This window comes from Amblyomma americanum, chromosome 1 (genome assembly GCF_052857255.1).
Source record: "Amblyomma americanum isolate KBUSLIRL-KWMA chromosome 1, ASM5285725v1, whole genome shotgun sequence".
In the NCBI taxonomy this organism is placed as follows: Eukaryota; Metazoa; Arthropoda; class Arachnida; order Ixodida; family Ixodidae; genus Amblyomma; species Amblyomma americanum.
The window spans coordinates 469,673,291-469,691,871 of NC_135497.1; the positions used below are offsets into that span (position 1 = coordinate 469,673,291).

At 51.8% G+C, this 18,581-nt stretch overlaps 1 protein-coding gene across 1 annotated transcript in view; it reads left to right on the top strand.

Annotated features, from left to right (window-relative positions):
* The first annotated feature begins 1,396 nt into the window (after nucleotides 1-1,396).
* The window catches only part of LOC144116515 (uncharacterized), a 47,100-nt gene continuing 29,915 nt past the window's right edge, over nucleotides 1,397-18,581 (top strand). The window contains exon 1 of the mRNA XM_077651207.1: nucleotides 1,397-1,551. Coding sequence (XP_077507333.1) covers nucleotides 1,397-1,551 — 155 coding nt within the window. The remainder of the gene's footprint in view (nucleotides 1,552-18,581) is intronic.

Consider the following 18,581-nt stretch of genomic DNA (forward strand, 5'->3'; position numbering starts at 1 on the left):
GTTGTCTCTGAGATGCCATGGCATTGCACTGATATATATTTTGACAGTAGATCCGCCTTCATTCTTTATAAGCGAGTGTTCGTTACAACTAAGGCCGTAATGAGTTGGCTCGAGTGTACCAGGAAACCAGCACACCTTGGAAGTAAGCGGGACATTCACGTTGATCGCCTTTATTATGCGCAATGACTTGTCGCTTGGTTTGTGCTAAAGTAAGCAAGGATATTCGGTGAGTTCTCATGAATATGCCTTCGCGAAAATAAACAGAAGTAAATGTTCCAAACTATCCACAATGTTACAACTGACTTCAGTCTTTATTGCGAACACACACAGGCGAAACAGAAGGCCTATTAATATCTGTATGACCGTACGACGAGCTAATCATGAAACAGCATGATCTCGACCGGGAGGAACTGTCTGTCTGGGAACTTCCTTCTCACCTATCGCCCGATCCTTGCTCCCGGATCCGTGATACCACCACGGAAAGATGCAGGGATGATAATTAAAAGCAATTTTCAGAGTGGCAGCTCTGAGGTTTTAGTGTTCGTCTGCTGAGCTTGATCTCCCCACAGCGGCAGCCTTATAATTTGTTTATTTACAAAATATTGCAGGCCATAAAGGCCCATTCGTTGTAATGGAGCCACAATGAGAAAGACCTAATTATTATTCGTGATTCCAGCGCACCTTAATGCTTACAGTTCGTTAATATTATCTAGAGGACGAATCTGGTTGCGCCGTTCCTTAAAACGCATTTAATCTACCTCCAAAAATGCCGAGGTTACTTATTTGGCTTGTCTAGTGCTGAGCCAAAAACGTGGATTCAGCCTCTGAATCGGCAGCTGTGCCGCGATGATCCCCTTTGCTCCCAGATTAAGTTACATTAACACTACACTTTTCGTTTCTTCAACAAATTTGGCGCAAGTGCCAAGCTGGTACGAAAAATTTCATAGCATTTATTCGATATGTCCCGCAAGTAGAGTCGTATTGTTAGGACTCAACACATGTTTCATGACATCAGTAACCGAGCCATATGCGAATCCTCTTTTTCCTACCATGCCTGCACCTCTCCATTTTGAATGAAGTGCAATGCCTCCGCCGTAACCTCTAGGTAATATTGAAAAAGTAGAGCCTCCAATACGGTGCCTTTTATCACTCGCATCTTTCATTCCCTCCTTCATCCGTTTCGATGCGGTGTCCAACATGACTGAGAGTGCTATGTTTCCTTTCCCCGTATCAAGTTTTTTATTTTAATTCAAGGGGGGATGATGAGATCCATCGATGAAAGGTAATGGCAAATGCAATGGCAACGATGAATTCCTCCCTGATAGCAAAAAGCGCTTCGCCTTGAGTGTTTCTTCTCAGTTGATGTTTTCTTGTGTTGGCTCTTTTTTTGTACCGCATGCCGTGGCAGCAGCAGCAGCAGTCCGGTCGGCCCAGAGGTGCCGCCGACGCACAGAGCTGTGGACCACGGATCTCGGCGCGGTTTCTGCTCGACATCCCCTGCAACATGACGCGCAGCGCTTTCTGCAACGTTGCCGGCAGCTCCTACCCGTGGTAGGTGCTCATGCAACGCCTTAATAAAGAGTTCTCGGGCCGCCTCACTTTGTACGAAAACAACAAGAGGTGGGGAAGTGAACGACCATTAACAACCACTTCATCGGCACCGCGTGCAGTAATGCTTCGCGAATGACCACCGAATAGCTTCGTTCCCGAGGCGGAAATAGCTCGCCAGGCAAGCCAAACTCGTCGTCTTCCATCGTCGTTCGTCGGCATCCGCGCTGTCTACCAGTCGCGTGATGGGCGTGTTTCGGTCACTACCAAAGTTACGCCATCTCCGTGGACATACGTCATGGATGGCAGACGAAAAAATAAAAGGAAAGCGCAACGTCACAACGCTGGGCCCCTGATGTGCATTCAGGCAACCCACCAGTTGGAGATCAAGATGAGGGTCCTCGACTCTCGCTTCAACACGGGTGGTTACAATGCTTGAAGCTTAGTCTCAGGATTACGCCAGACTCGAAACTAATTTGGCCTCACGTAGCCGGTTCGCCCAGCACGGTTCTCTTTTGTCCGGCAACCAGTACGCAAACCACCCAAGGAAACAAGCTCTGATCTGTCCCTGTTCTGGGAATACTCTCTTTCCTGTGACCCCTTTGTGTACTACCGCATGTAGCAGGGTTCGACCTTGGCTACTTCGTGCACCACGTTGCCTCACCATTGCCTCCCACGGTCAGTTGGTCCACACCGGCCGCTTTGGTTTAAATAGACAGCGTTTAACAGGTTAAACATATGATGCTCGTCTTAACTTGCGTCCCTAACGCCCGATTCTATACTTCTCGCGGGGTCTTTCCAATTAAAAAAGAGCCATTCATCGCTATGCGTGCACGCACACCCAGCCATTGTCGCATGTTCGCGTTTGTGTTGCTCTTTCTGAGAGCTATAGTGGAGGCTAGTTCGTATGGTGACATGTTGGAAAATGCACCGAACTGAAGGCAAAGCTTAGGTAGAACCGCGTCATGCTGATACCTGTTATGATTCCGTATGTACACAGTCTGTACCGTAATATGAAAAAAAGTATCAAAAGCACGCAAACGTTGACGCTGTGCCTTCTCCCCAAATGTGCTGTCTATAATCTGCAGTCTGGTAAGGACACAAAGAGGCAAAAAGTAAAGGCATTCAGGCAAGAAGCTCGTGTGGAGTGAAACTCGTGAATTTTTTTGCGCCCAAAACACGTTCGAACACAAGTATAGGTTTTAAAATCATGGAGCAAAGTATCCAATCCGAACCTGCCATATTTTTAGCGTCTTCGAAATTCTTTCATTCTAACCAGCCTAAATTTCGAAAAGGTCATTCTTGTGAAACTCCAATTTGGCCTCTCTACGATTTGCACTCCAGCCCCGACCTCAATTTGTGTCGCCTGTAGCCTCGCTGTCTATTTCGAAACAGCTTCTGATAAAGCCCCTCATGACCACCTCTTACTCATGTTCTCGTGGAACAGTTTAGACCCTTTTGTACTCAACTAGTTCTGTTCAATCCTAACTGAACATCGACAGTTTCTTTCAGTCAACAATCATTCATTGTATCTCACCCCGGGGCTACCAGGATGGCCAGGGCACCTTACTTGACTTCTTAAAAATATGAATGACTTGCCGATTAGCGTTATCTCTAATAATCGACTTTTTGCAGGTGATCTACGCCAAATACATGCCTGCTCAATTTTACTCCTCTCTAAAATGACCTTCGCACCGTACAGACCTTTAGCAAAGAATAGGTGATTTCACTTAACGTTGACTAGGCTGCGCTAACCTCTTTACATCGTCTCCGCAACTTTGCTATTCAATAATTATTACTTTTGCAACGTAATACTATGTGACTCGCTTAGTGCCAAGGTATTCATATGTATCGTGACTTAGCTTTCACCCTGCATGTTGATAAAATTTCAAGCTCGGTTGACCCTGCACTAGGCTATCTAAGCCGAATTCATTTCCTCGCGCCCTATCCCTTAAAGGTACTCGCCATTACTAGTCTTGTACGACCGAAAATTAAATTTTGGTTGTGTTGTTTTTGATCCCCACCTGTATAAATAAATGAGTATTCTTCAATGAGTCCAAAACCGCGCCTGTAGATTTAGTGTTTCTTATAACGACAGTATAGGCGAGTTCTAACACCGTGCATTGATATTCCACCCCCTCCCCTCGCCCAGCTGCTGCAGTCTCATTTCCAACAGCCAAATGAGGCAGTGACGACGTACATAGAAGAAATGAAGCATCTTTTCTGACGTACCAATCCTGGCATGAGAGCGGGGAAGAAGTTGGAGCAGTTGGTGCGATGTGTTAAAGAAGCATTTTTCGATGGGCTTATCCGCATTCCACCTAAGACCCTCGCCGAATTCACCAACGAAGCGACGATGATTGAGAAAGCCCTGGACCTCCGAACGCACGAAGTTGATTCGGCACGACTATTGGACGGCACAGAAGCCAAACCAACCTGCGGGCTGTGATCTGCTACATTGTCCAAGAAGAGCTGCGTCGGCTGCTACCATATTGCAACCAGCCTCAAGTAGCCACCTTCGCGGAAATCATCCGTGAAGTGCAACATGCGCTTGGCTCCCCGTCATCCGCGCCTTCAGTGGAAGCTCAAGCTGTTGCCTATGACGCTGGGATACGCAGTACATGGCCCCGGAGATACTTCCTAACTGTTCTGGTAGCAGTCGTTCCAGAATGCCTTCCTATAACCCCCGCACGCCCAGCCTACAAGCGACCGTTAAGCCCTTGAAAATGCGACGCCTGGAGGACTTCTGAAAATCGCCCGCTTTGCTTCAATTGCGGTAAGGCCGGCCATATTCTTCGTCACAGCCCTTAACGACGTATCGGTCATCGTGGTTTTGCCTTTGACGCACCAATACAACACTTCAGCCAACGCCCGCAAGGAATTGGCGAGTACTTGCGCCGAGAAGAGCACGTGTCATTGAGCCATCTGTCCCTCTCACAGTCACCGTGCACACCACGTTTTTGTGTCGCGCCGCGGCTGTTCGCGGAAGGCCCTCCAGCCCCCGCAGGGGAAACTAAAGAAACCAAGCTGTGGAGGTTATGTTGCTCACCAGCAAAACGATGAAGATCCTCCAGCGACCACGACGCAAGAACACCACGCAACTGCTACGCCGACGCCGCAGACAAACACCAGCTCAACCAGGACGTGATCGGACTTCAGAATGACGCCACCACCCAGAAAAGACTCGACGACACCCCTTCCAATGATGAACATACCCGACGACGTCGTCACCCGACGCCGAGGACCATGTAGCGCAAGAGCCAGGACATCCAGCTTGAAAGTGGCTATCGAAGGCCGTAGATGCACCACTCTAGTTGACACAGCTCCACACAGTTCGACGCACATCTGAAGAAAGCCCCGTCCGCTTAGGACGGCCCAGATATCCGCACCGCCGGAGTCCACCTCATTACGCCATCTGTACGATGCACAGTACGAGTGACCGTCGACTGACCTGCTCAGCGTGAACTTGTTAGAGCTGCAGATATATTCCCGCAACGTGATATCGGGCATAAATTTCCTCAGTGAGCGTCAGGTTATCAATTGCCTTCGATACAAGCTTATCACACTTTCGAACGACGAAGCCATCCCTTTGATGACAACCCTGGAACAGTAACGTTGCCCTCAGTGTGCTGGATGAGCCAATGTGCCGCCTCCTGGAGTTGTGCCTATCAAACACATACTTGTCGTCAAACGTGGAATTTTACCTACAAGTGAAAGGAACGCCAATGTGAGCCTCCAGCTCCGTCGTCATGGCCAATTTAATCATGGAACAGATCGAACGAGCCCTCAACTCATTCCACCCGAGACCAAAGATTTTTCTCAGCTATGTCGACGACTGCTTCGCCATCATCAAAAAATCTGAGATTAAAACTTTCCTTTCTCATTTAAACTCCGTAGAACCTGATATTCAGTTCACGGTAGAGGTGGAACAAGAAATATCCCTGCTGTTTTTGGACGCCCTCGTGTCCCGAAACCACAGTACCCTTCAATACTCCGTATACCGCAAACCAACTCACTCAGGCCGGTATCTCCACTGCTCTTCAACCCACCCGACAGTCTATAAAGCATCAGTGGTGAATATGCTGTTCAGAAGAGTTGAGACACACTGCAGCACTGTACTTGACAGAAAAAAAGAACAACGCACGATATTCAAGGAACTCATCATGAACGGCTACCCAAAAGACTTTATTCAAAAAGCCATTCGACGTCAGCGAAACCATCGCCCGAATCCTGAAAAAAGCAGGTCTCCAGGTAGCTCACAAGCACACACTGTTGCGCTTGCCCTACCTGTACCCAAAGAGAGGCCGCGGAGAGAAAGAGCCCAAGGCATTGTCCACAAAATTCCATGCGCCGACTGCAACGCAAGCTACATCGGCGAAAACAAAAGTTTCGAAGAAAGAATTCGGCAACATAAAAACGACGTCCGCAAATTCGCAAGAGAGCGCAATCCAGTAGCCGAACATTCCGAGGACTCCGACCATAGAATCAACTTCGAAAAAACGCGCATCCTCGGAACCGAAACAAATTGCCACAAAAGGCTCTTTCTGGAATCCTGGCACATCCAAACCACCTCTAACAACATCAACCCCACAAATGGAAACCTGACCCCAGTATATTCCCAGGAACTTCGCTCCTCAACTCAACGAAAAAAGTCGCCATTCACCACCTCCCTGCAGTGCGCCAGCGTGACTAACGGCCTTAACACCACTTCCTATTCCTCCCCCACGCCTTTCGCATCACAGCTGTCGTTCCTTTGACCCCCTCTCCCTTCAGTACTTAAAGACCTTAGCTACTGCCCTCGGTTGGGACTTCTCTCCGTGCGTTTGGCGCGCTCGGTTGTTGCTGCTCGCTCGCCGGTGCGTTTCCTCGCCTAACCGCGCGCGCCGCTCGCCCGATCGGCCTCCTTGCTTGGCGGCCCTCTCCACCCCGCAGGAGAGGGTGAAGGCTCCCTTCAGCCTAGGCGCCATCCTACTGGCTGCCTTCTTCTTGTGGCTGTGTGGGGGGAATGTGCTCGATTTCTGCCACCCATATCGCGGGGGCACAGCTTGGAGCGGGGATGGGGAAAGGGGATGTGCCGCAGCGGCTTCTCCCTGCGTGTCTCGCGAGGACAGAGGGGGCCCTCCTCCCCGGAAAAATCCAGTTCTCGGTGGCCTGTCAGTTGCAGTGATGCCAACCCTAGGGATTTATCTCTAGATTTAGAGATTTTTTCTTTGCTTTAGGGATTTAGCGTCTTTTTGTGAAATCTAGGGATTTTTAGGCCTTATAATTCGTATCTGATTATATACTGCCTATCGAACAGAAAAAACTATGAAAAATCCTAGTTACTGCTCCTCTATTTTGGCGTTGTTCCAAGCCGATGGATGGCGACAGCAGTTCTGCAACGCGAAATAATCGGCTGCTGCACAGAGAGGAGCAACGAAACCATATGACTTTCAAACTGTTTAATCGTGCGTGTCATCACTGGCGCTACGAGTGACTGCTGCTCTACGAGAGAAAAAAGTTGAGTTTGACTTGTATTGTTTGGATCAACGCGCTACGTTTACACTCACCGCGTACCTTGTCCGTTCAAACGTGCTGCATGTCAGATGGCAACTTCTGGACCAGGAGACTTTGAGGAAGATGAGCCAAGCAAAAAGAAAGCGAAAGCATACGACCGAAAATATTTGACAAAATGGGAGGCGGATCCAAAGTACAGAGGCTGGTTGTCAGCCAGTAAAAAAGGGCCCTTGTTCTTTTCCTGCAAAGCATGCAGATCCGATTACAAAGGGGGAAAATCCGAAATCGACCGCCACCTTGCGAGCTCCAAACACAAAAAAAGCGCTGCGAGCTTGCAATTTACCCGCGCGCGGACATCCATGCCTTCAATAAGTGGGCAAACTCAAGTAGACAAATCTGTCAAAGAGGCTGAAATAAGACTTGCGGCGTTTATCACGGAACACAATCTACCCTTTAATGCCATGGGACATTTCGTTGATGTCAAAGCGTCGTGTGACGACTCGCAGATTGCAAAGAGCTTAAGTGGCCGCCGGACAAAGTGCGCTGCCATCATAAATAATGTGCTTGGAGAGGAGAGTCGCGAAGAGCTCTGTGAGCTTTTGCGCAAACAGAAGTTCTCCCTTCTAGTCGACGAATCCACTGACAAGGCAACGATGAAGCATCTGTTCCTCGTCGCCCGAGTAATGAACGTCGACGGCGGCATAATAGATGCGTTTTTGGACTTAGTACCACTCAGTGATGCGACTGCCAGCTCTCTCTACACTAGCCTGAAGGCAGTGTTCAGTGCTGCGGAAATTCCGTACGACAAAAATTTGATTGGTTTTGCGGCCGACGGAGCGAACGTGATGATGGGTGCGCATCATTCCGTCGCGTCGCTGCTACAGGCAGAAATTCCAGGCCTCTTCATTATGAAGTGCGTTTGTCATTCGTTCCATCTGTGCGCCTCGTATGCATGTATAACACTTCCGAGAGGAGTTGAGGATCTGGCACGCGATGTTTTCAACTACTTTTTGTCGCCGAAGCAGACATCTGCCTTCCAAGAATTCCAGAAGCTTGCAGAGGTGAAACCACACAAGCTGTTGCACCCAAGCCAAACAAGGTGGCTTTCTCTACAAGTTGTTGTGACACGCTTACTTGAGCAGATGCCTGCCCTGATTTTGTTTTTCAAAAAAGCCGCCACTGACGACCACCTGCTTGCTGCAGAAGCCATTCTGGAAAACCTAATTGACCCGTCAACGAAACTCTACCTCGAGTTCCTTGAATATGTCCTGCCTTTTTTCGCTAACCTAAATAAAGAAACGCAGTCGGAAGAAACCAGAATCCACTTGCCCCATGAAAAAGTTTCGGCCATGCAGAAATGCATACTTGAATGCTACATCAATCGGGACTACTTGGAGGCCACAGCGTTGTCCGATGTGCGGTCCAAAGACCCAGCCAATTTCCTGCCATTGGAAGAAATTTACCTTGGAGCGAAGGCAACTGCCGCACTAGCCGGTAACACGCACGGCTTAAACGATAATCAGGTTCACATCTTTCGGCGGCGGTGTTTAGAGTTTTTTTTATTGAAGCAGCTCATCAGATCTTCCTGCGGTTCCCCTTAAAAAGTGAACAGATGAAAAACCTTCGAGTCATAGACCCGAAAGTTGTCCTGGGAAAGACAGTGCCATCAATCGCGTCGCTTGCGGTCTCCTTTCCTCTGATAGTGAAAGAAAACGAATAAGTGAATGAACTGGACAGGGAATGGCGACTTCTCCGCAACATGGAGCTTAGCGACTACGCTGACTTAACTGCGAGCCAGTTCTGGCACAAAGTGTCTCAAATGAAAAAAGGAGACAGTTCACAAGAGTACCGCCTGCTGTCAAGTTTTATGAAGAACCTTTTGTGCCGTGCCTGCCACACTCCAGCGCCGCTATCGAACGCGTGTTTTCGCAAGTCAACTTGGTGAAAACAAAGCAGAGAAACAGATTGTCAACACAAGCGTTGTGCGGTTTGTTGCACGCAAAAGCAAAAGGAGCCTTGATGGACAGCTGCTGTTACAAGTTCAAGATCACTCCTTCTCATTTGGAGAGGATGAACAAAGATATGTACGATGATTAAGACTTTAAGATTGTGTGCGCGTCTAATTCCTTAATTGTTCGTGTGCCATATAATAATTCTAGAGAGTTAAGATATATCTTAAAGCGTCAGCATCGACACTGCACGCGCGTTTACGTTATTTCTGAATACAGTATCATTTGCATCGTACGTGTTTTTATGTTATTGAAGAAAGTGCTTCGATCTGTGCAGCTTTTTTTTTTAAAGAAAAGCATTCTCCACGTTTGCTAGACCGCTTCGTTTCAACGTGCTGCTCAATTCCAAAACAACATATATATTCTCAGTTTTAAGGAACCATTTTCTGATTTTGTAATTACCCACTCTACGTCTGAATCAGTGCTATATAACATAGCAAGACTACATTTTTGAGGATGTCAAGTTCTCGTGATGTCATTTCTTAGTCGCTCGAACTACTATTTGACGATCTTTGATTGAAACTTTGATAAATAAAGTACTGGGCGGTGAGGTACGAATTTCACCTCTTCTGAGTGTTCTGTTTGAGGCGAGAAGGGGACTTTCACGAAGTCAAACGTGTTCGTCTTTCTGTCCGCATCTTAAAAAGACTGTTAATGTTGTCTGAACAAAATACTTTTACGCGTTAAGGGGGCTTAGCAAGCAATGGAAGCTCTTTCAACTTAAGTTAATTCAACTCCATTCTATTTACAAAGGGCTGCAACGGTTCTTTGCGCGTAAGGATGAGCCTGCTGAAGGAGCAGCTCAAAAGGCGGTGCGGTGAAACAGGAGTCGTTTGCTCGAATTTTACTTCAGATAGAGCTAGGGGGAGTCAGGAGAGCGTCGTTGCTGACTCCCCCTTTATCTGGTGGTGCCTTCTGTGGACCTTCTATGCATGGTAACTCTACAAAAAATTAAGAAAAAAGCTACAGTTGCGGCTAACACACCATTATCTCAGATAAAATGTACAAGACATGGAATAAAGAGTGAACTGCGTTGAGACTTTGTTAAAGCTGTAATCGCCACATTAACAAGAAAAGAACTAAAAGCTAGGGATTTTTCTTCAATCTAGGGATTTTTGGGGGTTCATTTTAGGGAAAAAACGTTGACCTGAGTTGGCATCACTGGCCAGTTGACCATCAGCCACCGAACGGAGCGCGATCGCCCAGGCACTACCTGCGCCTTCGCGGGGCACCTGCTGCCAGCAGCAGGGCCATGCATCGCCTGCAGCCATGGAGGCTGCTACGAGCCATGATCAAACTGCTCCTGCGGCCATCGGCACCTCCTGTTGCAGCTCCAGTGTGGATTGTGACCCACACATGCTCCTGCGGCCCCTAGAGGCCAGTGTCCAGTCCCTCCTGCAGGACCACCAGCAAGGACGCCGGCGGCTGGATGCGGTCTCTAAGGCGCCCATGCGCCGCAGCCCCTCAGCACCTGCATCCCCCAAATGGTCCCCAGCGTTGACCAGACAGTGCTCGAGTGCGGCAGCTGCCTTCCTTAAGACCGCGGAGCCGGCCCGTGTTCCGCCGCGCAAGAAGAAGGCGAAAGGCAAGAGGGACACGAACCCCCCCTTCCTCATACTAGCCCCAGCCAGGCAGACAGCCCCCTACTCCTGGGCCTCTTCAGGGGACTACCCCTTCCTGGGAGGAGTCTTCCACCTCCTCGGAGCTTCCATCTTCCCCTGCGTTCATCCTGTCCACGACTCTGGTTCGCCCTGCGCCACGGAGCAGAGCCCTGAGGTCTTGGCACACCAAGCAGGGGACCACCCAGCTGACCCCACCCTGAACCCACCCCCAAGCCGTCTCACATCTGAGGCACCCCGTCCCCCAGCAGAGGTGGACACTGCGGGGGGTTGGATCCTGAAGGAACCACGAGGGCGCCGACGTAGGCCACGCCGTCCCCCCCTTCCCCCCGAGGCAGTGGACAACCTGGTGGGGACTGTCCTGTTCCGGCCTCGGGGAAAGAGCGACACCTTTCAGCACCGCTGCAGGTTTTAGGTTGCAGCGGAGCTGTCCATCACACCAGGTGTCGCCTCCATGCGGGTTAACCCCTCACAGAACGTTGTGGCTGTGAACGCAGTCACCCAGGAGGCCCTGGCAGCTCTCCTTGCCATCCACTCCCTTGCTGGGATGGAGGTGCGAGCACGACCGGTTGCACACAAGGGCACCTCCACGGGGTTCATTCACGGAGTGCCTGCTGACCTTGGGGACGCCGAGCTGCCTTCAGCACTAGAAGCACCAGTGTCCATCCTGGCAGTCCGGCGCGGCCAGGGAACCATCCTGCAGATCCGCTTTCGGGCGCCAAAGCCACCGTCCCATGTGGCTATCTACAAACTGCGACTGCCAGTGCTGCCAGCCCTGCCCCGCCCAATCCAGAGCGGCCGCTGTGGCCGCTTCGACCACGTGACGGCCAGCTGCACCCACCCCAGGTGCTGTCGCCGCTGCGGATGACACCACGGGACTGGTGCCTGTGACGCCTCAGCACCACGGTGCACGAACTGCGGCGGACGCCACCCATAGGACAACCCGGTCTGCCCCTGTTGATAGGAAGAACGACGTGTGGCTGCTGCGGTTGCAGCCACAGCGTAACCAGTGTCAAGGAGGGCCATCTGTTCGGACCTCCGGACTGGGCAGAAATCGTATGCCCAGGCCGTCAAGCATACAGCGGCTGACCCACCCAGGCCACATCTGCAGGCCCTCCAGCCCACGCCCCCCAACATAGCCCAGGACCTACCCTTCCCCAGGCTGGTGCCGTTCCTATCCTCCTGAGTGGCCAGTTGGACCAGCTGACGCGGACCTTGGCGGCCACCCTCCAGGCCCTCACACCGCTCCTGCCAGCAGTCCACCAACCACAACTGGGTATGGCGCAGGCCCAGCAGCATCAGCCTACCCATCATGGCTAGCATACCGCAGATGGTTCCCAGACCACGGGTCCTCCAGTTGAATTGACGGGCATTTCGACTCCGAGGTCCATGACCGCCTAGAGCTGGAGGAGTGCGATGTCCTGGCCCTCCAGGAGGTGTACCTGCAGCGGGACAAACTACACCTGCCTGGGTATATCGGCTATGACAGCAGGTCCTCCTTTCAGCAGTCCTCCTGTCAGGCCGACCCATGCTTGCAGGACAGCCATCCACCCGGACCTTCCCGGGCAGCCATCTTCTTCCGCAGGACTCTGGCCCAGGCGGAGATTTTGGTGAGTGATGCGGTTGTGGCCCCCATGGAGTTCGTCTGTGTGAGGATCAGGCTGGGTCGAGTTGACACAGCTGTGGCAAGTGTATATGTGCTCCCCCAGACCTCTTGGGACGCCGAATCCTTGCCGCAGCTAGTCAGTCTCATTGGCGGTGACTGCTCTGCGGGGACTTCAACACGGCTCACCCGCGGTGGGGATCCCGCAGGGCGGATCGTCGCGGCCGGGACCTAGTTAAGGCCCTTCGCGGTACTGGGCTGCATTTTTGAACACCGGGGTCCCCACGTTTGTCCGTCGAGGGGCGTCCGCACATGCATTGACCTATCCATTGGGACGCCGCGATGTGTTTATGGAAGGGAACCCTTCGGCCGTCACCTCGGGTTCGGACCACTACTCTATAACTCTGGCTCCTAAACCGGGCAAGAGAGTGGATGGTCGGAGGTGCAGAGTTGTCCACTGGGACAAATTCCGGGACCTCCTTCGCAGCTTCTCCCTGCAGGACGACATCCTGGCCCATGTTGCAAGGTGTGCTGAGGCTGCCACGATCTGCTGCGAGGTCCCCCTAATCAGCCCATCCCGGACCTTCACCTCCTCCAGCTGAGGGGCACAACGGCGCCAGGCAGAGCGGAGGGCTCTCCGCACAGATCGGCCCGAGCACTGGACCGTGCACAAACGGCTTCGACGCGAAGTGCCGCCGGTCTCACAATTGACGCCGCAGAGAGTCGTGGGAAGGCATCTGTGCTTCCCTGGTGGCTGCCAGGGCGAGTGCCATGGCGTGGCGCCTGTTCCGGTTGCTACTGGAGCCTCTCATCCAGCGGAACCCCTACCTGGTCATCGCAGTGGCAGGGAGACTCACCTACCAGCAGCTGGCTGATAAGCTGGCAGAGGTCCTCCTTCCCCAGGAGCCTTCTCCTTCAGGTCTCTATCCAAGGCGCAACTACATCCAGCCAGCCTGCAGACATGCTGCGGACATCACGGCTTTTTGCTCCACGGCCCTCACGAGGGGGGAACTCTCCTCTGCCCTGCTATACTCCATGCGCCGCAATGCCCCTGGACCAGATGGCGTAACTTATCAGATGCTGCGGAACTTGGACGACGTCTTGCAGACAAGCCTGCTCCAGATGTACAAAGAAGTCTGGTCCACAGGCTGCCTGCCTGAAGCCTGGCGCACAGCCCTGGTGGTCCCGGTCCTCAAGGCGGGCAAGCCACCTGCTGACCTGCTGTCGCACAGGCCGGTTTCTCTAACCTCGGCCGCACGGAAACTCATGGAGTCCATGGCCTTAACGAGGCTGGAGTGAATCGCTGGGGCCACAGGCTTCCTGCCCGAGCAGCAGTCTGGGTTCCAGAGGCACTGTTGTACTGCTCATGTCATAGCAGATATCGTGTCCAGCCTCGAGGATGCACGTCACTCCCACGAAGTCATCTGCCTCAAACTCCTGGATGTGAAGGGGGCATTTGACAATATCTCCCATGAGGCAATCCTCGAGGCCGTGGACTGCCTTGGTGTCACCGGCAACCTCCGGGGGTACATCCGGGGATTCCTGAATGACCACACGAGCTGAGTTCGTGCTGGAGGCGCTACCAGTGCCCTCCAGGCCCTCACCAGAGGGGCTCCCTAGGGCAGCGTGCTGAGCCCCTTGCTCTTTAACTTGGTGATGGCCCAGCTGCCTTCCAAATGGCCTGAAACTTCCCGTCCGCATTGCCATCTACGCGGAAGACATTGCCCTTTGGTGCCGCGGACCACGGCGCCAGAGGGTTCAGGTCATCAGGAACGTACAGCGGGCCATCACCAGGGCCAGCTCCTACCTGGAACGGGTTGGCCTGCAGCTCTCCCCCATCACGTCCGAGGCCATGCTGCTCAACATCCGGCCAGAAGCACGCCCAGGGAAGACCTGCCTCAGCGTCGCAGGACGGGAGCTCCCATGGCGGCATTCCTGCCGCTACCTGGGCCTCCTGATTGTCCGCCACCTCTCCTGGCGGCCAGCTGTCGAGGCATTCTGCAGACAGGCAACCAGGGTCCGTGGCGCCATCCGGAGTCTCCTGGCCGGAGGGAACGGCATCACCCCACAAATGGGGCTCCGGTTCTTCCAGGCCATGGCATGGGCTCAGTTCCTGTATGCCCTCCCGCTGATCCAGATGACCATACACCAGCAGCTGGCTATCGAGCGCTCCCAGAGGGCTGCAGTCAGTCTGTGCCTGGGACTTCCCCGTGGCTCCCAGGTCCCGGCCACACTTGCAGAGGCCGGGGTGTGGCCCATGATGCTGCAGGCTCAGCGGACGGCACTCCGCCAAGTTGAGCGTCAACACCTCGCCCCGGACGGACGTCCTCTCCTTGTGCGCCTCCTCGGCCATCCTTTCACGAATGGGGAAGGTTGCCCAGGCGCTCGAGCAGCAGGTGGGAGGGCAACCCGAGCGCCTTCCGCCCCCTCCACGACCGGACCTGGGCCATTTGTTCAAGGTGTTCATGCCACCACGTGGAGTCAAGCCGAAGCGCCTCACCCCTGCAGTTGGCCTCCGGCAGGAGGCAGCAGCGACCCTGGAGGAGCACTTGGCCGGCTGCACGCAGCTATACACGGACGGGTCGGTCCTCATGGGTGCCTGCCCGTCTGCGGCAGCTGCCTGCACTGCACCTTCATTGGGAGAGAGCCGGCAGGCTAGGCTCCCGTTCGTGGCCAGCTCGACCACAGAAGAGCTGGCAGCCCTCCTCCTGGCTGCATACATCCTGGAGTCCCACCCCGCATTGCAGTGGGCCATTCTGAGCGACTCCAGAGTGGCCTTCCAGCTTCTGCAAGAGCCACGGGGCCGACTGCCCGTTGTACGCAAGTTGACCGCCAGACTCAACAGCATCTGTTCCCGTGGCTGCTCCCTCGCCTGGATCCCCAGCCACGTCGGAGTCTCAGGCAGTGAGGCAGCAGATGCCTTGTCCAAGGCTGCCCACGGAAGCCGTACTCCCTGCTCTACTGCTGGGGTGCCCCTGGATGTTGCCAGAACCATTACGGAGCGGCAGCTGCTAAAGGAGCACCCCGACCCCAGGGTTGCCCAAGGTACACCCCCTCAACGCCTGCCAGATAAGGGGATCACTAGACGGCAGAGGTCTCTCCTCCTCCGGCTCCGCATCGGCGGTTCTTAGACCGGGGCTAGGCTCCATCGCAAGGGTTCGGCCCTCACTTCAGAGTGCTCCCGCTGCGGCCATGCGGAGGAGACTACATATCACCTCCTCCTCGATTCCACCGCCTTTGCCTTCCACCAGGCAAATCTGGCTGCCTGCTACAGGAACGGGAGCCTACCATCCGACTCGGCCAGTGCCCTCCTCTTCCCCACCGGCCCCAACGTTTCCTAGGCGCTCCGTTCTCTCCTCGCCTGCCTGGAGGACACGGGCCTGGACGGCTATTGCTAGCCTAAGGCTGACTGCTGCAACTGCATCTCCCGCATCTTTATACTCCCCTTTTTCCTCTTCCCTCTGAATCTCTACCTATCCTTCTCCTCCATATCTGCACGCCGGCAATGGTGGTGGTGCAATAACTTCAGTCACAGGCCAGTGCACTTTCCTTTCCTCTTCCCTTTCATTCACTTACTACTACTGCCTCAGTCACCCCTGATGAAAGAGCCGAGTCGGCTTCGAAACGTTGGGTTAAATTTAAATTTTTGGTTGGAGATGTGCAGTTTATTATAAGTCTTCAAACCCAACCAGACAGGCAAATCTGTCAATAAGTTTTGTTTTTAATTTATTACGATACTCTTTAAACTTTGTCGATCAGCTAGAGACTTTGTTTTCACAAAATTCTTGAACAACTTCGATTTCTTTTTAATCATCTTTAGAGATTCGGGGTTTATCCAAGGTTTACGATTTCTTCTTGACTTCTTGATCACCTTATTTTTAAATTGTTCATGATATAATGATTTAAAACGAGCAATGAATAGCTCATATGCCTCATCGGCTGCATCGGAAGAAAATAAACCATTCCTACTTTCGTTTATAATACTTTAACGAAGCGCTTCAAGGGTCACGGGTGTGATGCACTGTGTTGTTTTCACGGCGGGTAAATCAGTTGTTTGCTTTTTGATGCCTCGTACACTTACATAAATCGGGTAGTGGTCACTAATATCACAGCACAGAACTCCGAAGAAAACATAATTACTGTTTATGTTGGTTACAAAAATATCAAGAAGGGTAGCAGTTTGGATTGTGACGCGGATTGCAGTTTGGGTTAAAATAAGATGCCCGCTGGACTCTTCTGTTGATACAAACTTCATTTCAGCAGGAGATGGCTTTATTCAGTCGCTATTGAAATCTCCACCGAGAATGAGGTTAAGATTTTTTTGATTGACATAATTCAGCAAGTGATCTAAATGACTGATAAAAACATCAACAGAAGAATCTGGTGGACTGTACATGACTGAAAACACGTTTCTTTGCGACACAACTGTTAAACATTCTACATCATCCCTTATGAAAGAAAATTCGGGTATAATATCACAGTTTCGAGCATGTTTCATTAGCATTGCGACTTCACTTCCATGTTTAAATGTCCGATTTAGGAAGAAGGTTTGTTAGCAGTGTCGTTCGTAAATTTCAGTGGTGCGTATGTACCAAGCTTCAGTAAAAAAGATGGCATCGAGTTCAAAACTGAATTCATCAAGAAAGACGGATAGTTCGTCTTTTTTATGTCCTGCAGGCCAAATGTTTAGATGAAATCAGGTTAGATATACGTCGGTGTAAGAGCATTTCACAGCGTTTACGTCACGGGGTAAAATTGCCATGCCATACACAAAACGATGACGCGCCTGGTGTCCTTAGTCATGCAATTTTTTTCAGATCCTGTTCATCTCGAATGCGCACTGGAGATGACGATTCGTCTTTCTTTGCCAGGATTTTTTCCAACTGTCCAAACAACACTCCAGCCTGCGGCTTTTTTCTGTACTACAGCCTTACTCAACAAGGCCTTGAGAGCAGGGCAGAGATGTTCATTTATGTATGTTGGTGTTTTAGTTGAGTATCCAAAATCCTCCATTGTAATTCTCATTTTCTTTGCTTTTTGTAGCACTGTGTCGCGCTGGGAACAATTCCTAAACTGCACAATGATGTTAGGAGTTGCATCACACGCCTGTATACAACATAAACCCAGACCTGCCATGGAACAGACAAGACCCGATCCACAGTTTGCCTCGAAGCTACAGCCAGCGCTTCTCGTCATCGCCTAAGGTCCGAGAAAAACAGATTACCAAGCATCGCAATGTAAACGTCCAGCACATCCGACATCTGCGCTAAAGCTTCTACCGTGTGTCCCCACGATAACGCCAAACAATTAGGGACTACGCGTCGATGTCCTCCAGCCATCGAATAGCCCCTTGGCAGCACCAGTCGTAGCCGTGAAGAAGGAGGGTGGTAATGTGCGGCTTTGTGTCGATTACCGGGGATTCAACAACGTAACAAAGAAATATGCATATCCGCTTTCCCTGATCGACGATACCATAGACGGCCTCTTCGACGCCAAGTATTTCTCGTCCATGGACCTAAATGGCCGGTGTTGGGAAATGAATGTCGACTAAAGAGACCTTCAGAAGGCAGCCTTCAGGACGCCCGACGGCTCCTACGACTTCTAGGTAATGCCTTTTGGACTTTATTCTGCCTATGAAGCATTTCACATGTCATGGACACAGTGCTGTGAGGACTCAAGCGGCAAATTTTTCTCGTATATATAGATGTTCTCGTGTTCTCCTCGACGTTTTACAACCATCTAAAAAAGATTCGAACCGTTCTAGAGGAAATCAAGTAATTAGGGCTCACCATGATGCCAGAAAAGCGTCATATCGCTTTCGAGCAGCTGCTGTTCCTAGGCCACATCGCATGCAACGATAGAATGCAACCGGACCCGCTGATAACCGCAACAATCGCACAGCTTCCACAGCCGATCGACAAGAAAGCTGTGCGTCGATTCCTGGCGCTGTGCGCGTATTAACGACGATTTGTAAAGACATTTTTCACGCATTGCCGAACCCTTAACGCAGCAAACAGGTCGGATGTGTCAATCCAGTGGGAAGCGCCGCAACATTAGGCGTTCAACGAACTTACGCATTGCTTGCAGTCACCAACCGTACATGGACACTTCTACGAAAACGCCGAAACCTAAACTCATACAGACACAAGCAGCGTGAGGCTAGGCGCCGTTATCGTACAGAAGCAGCTAGGCTGCGAGACACCAGGCGCTCTTTATCAAAGGCAGAAGCTAATTATTCCACAACACAGAAGGAGTGTCTTACGATGGTGTGGGCCACGTCAAAATTCCGCCCGTACTTGTGCGGTA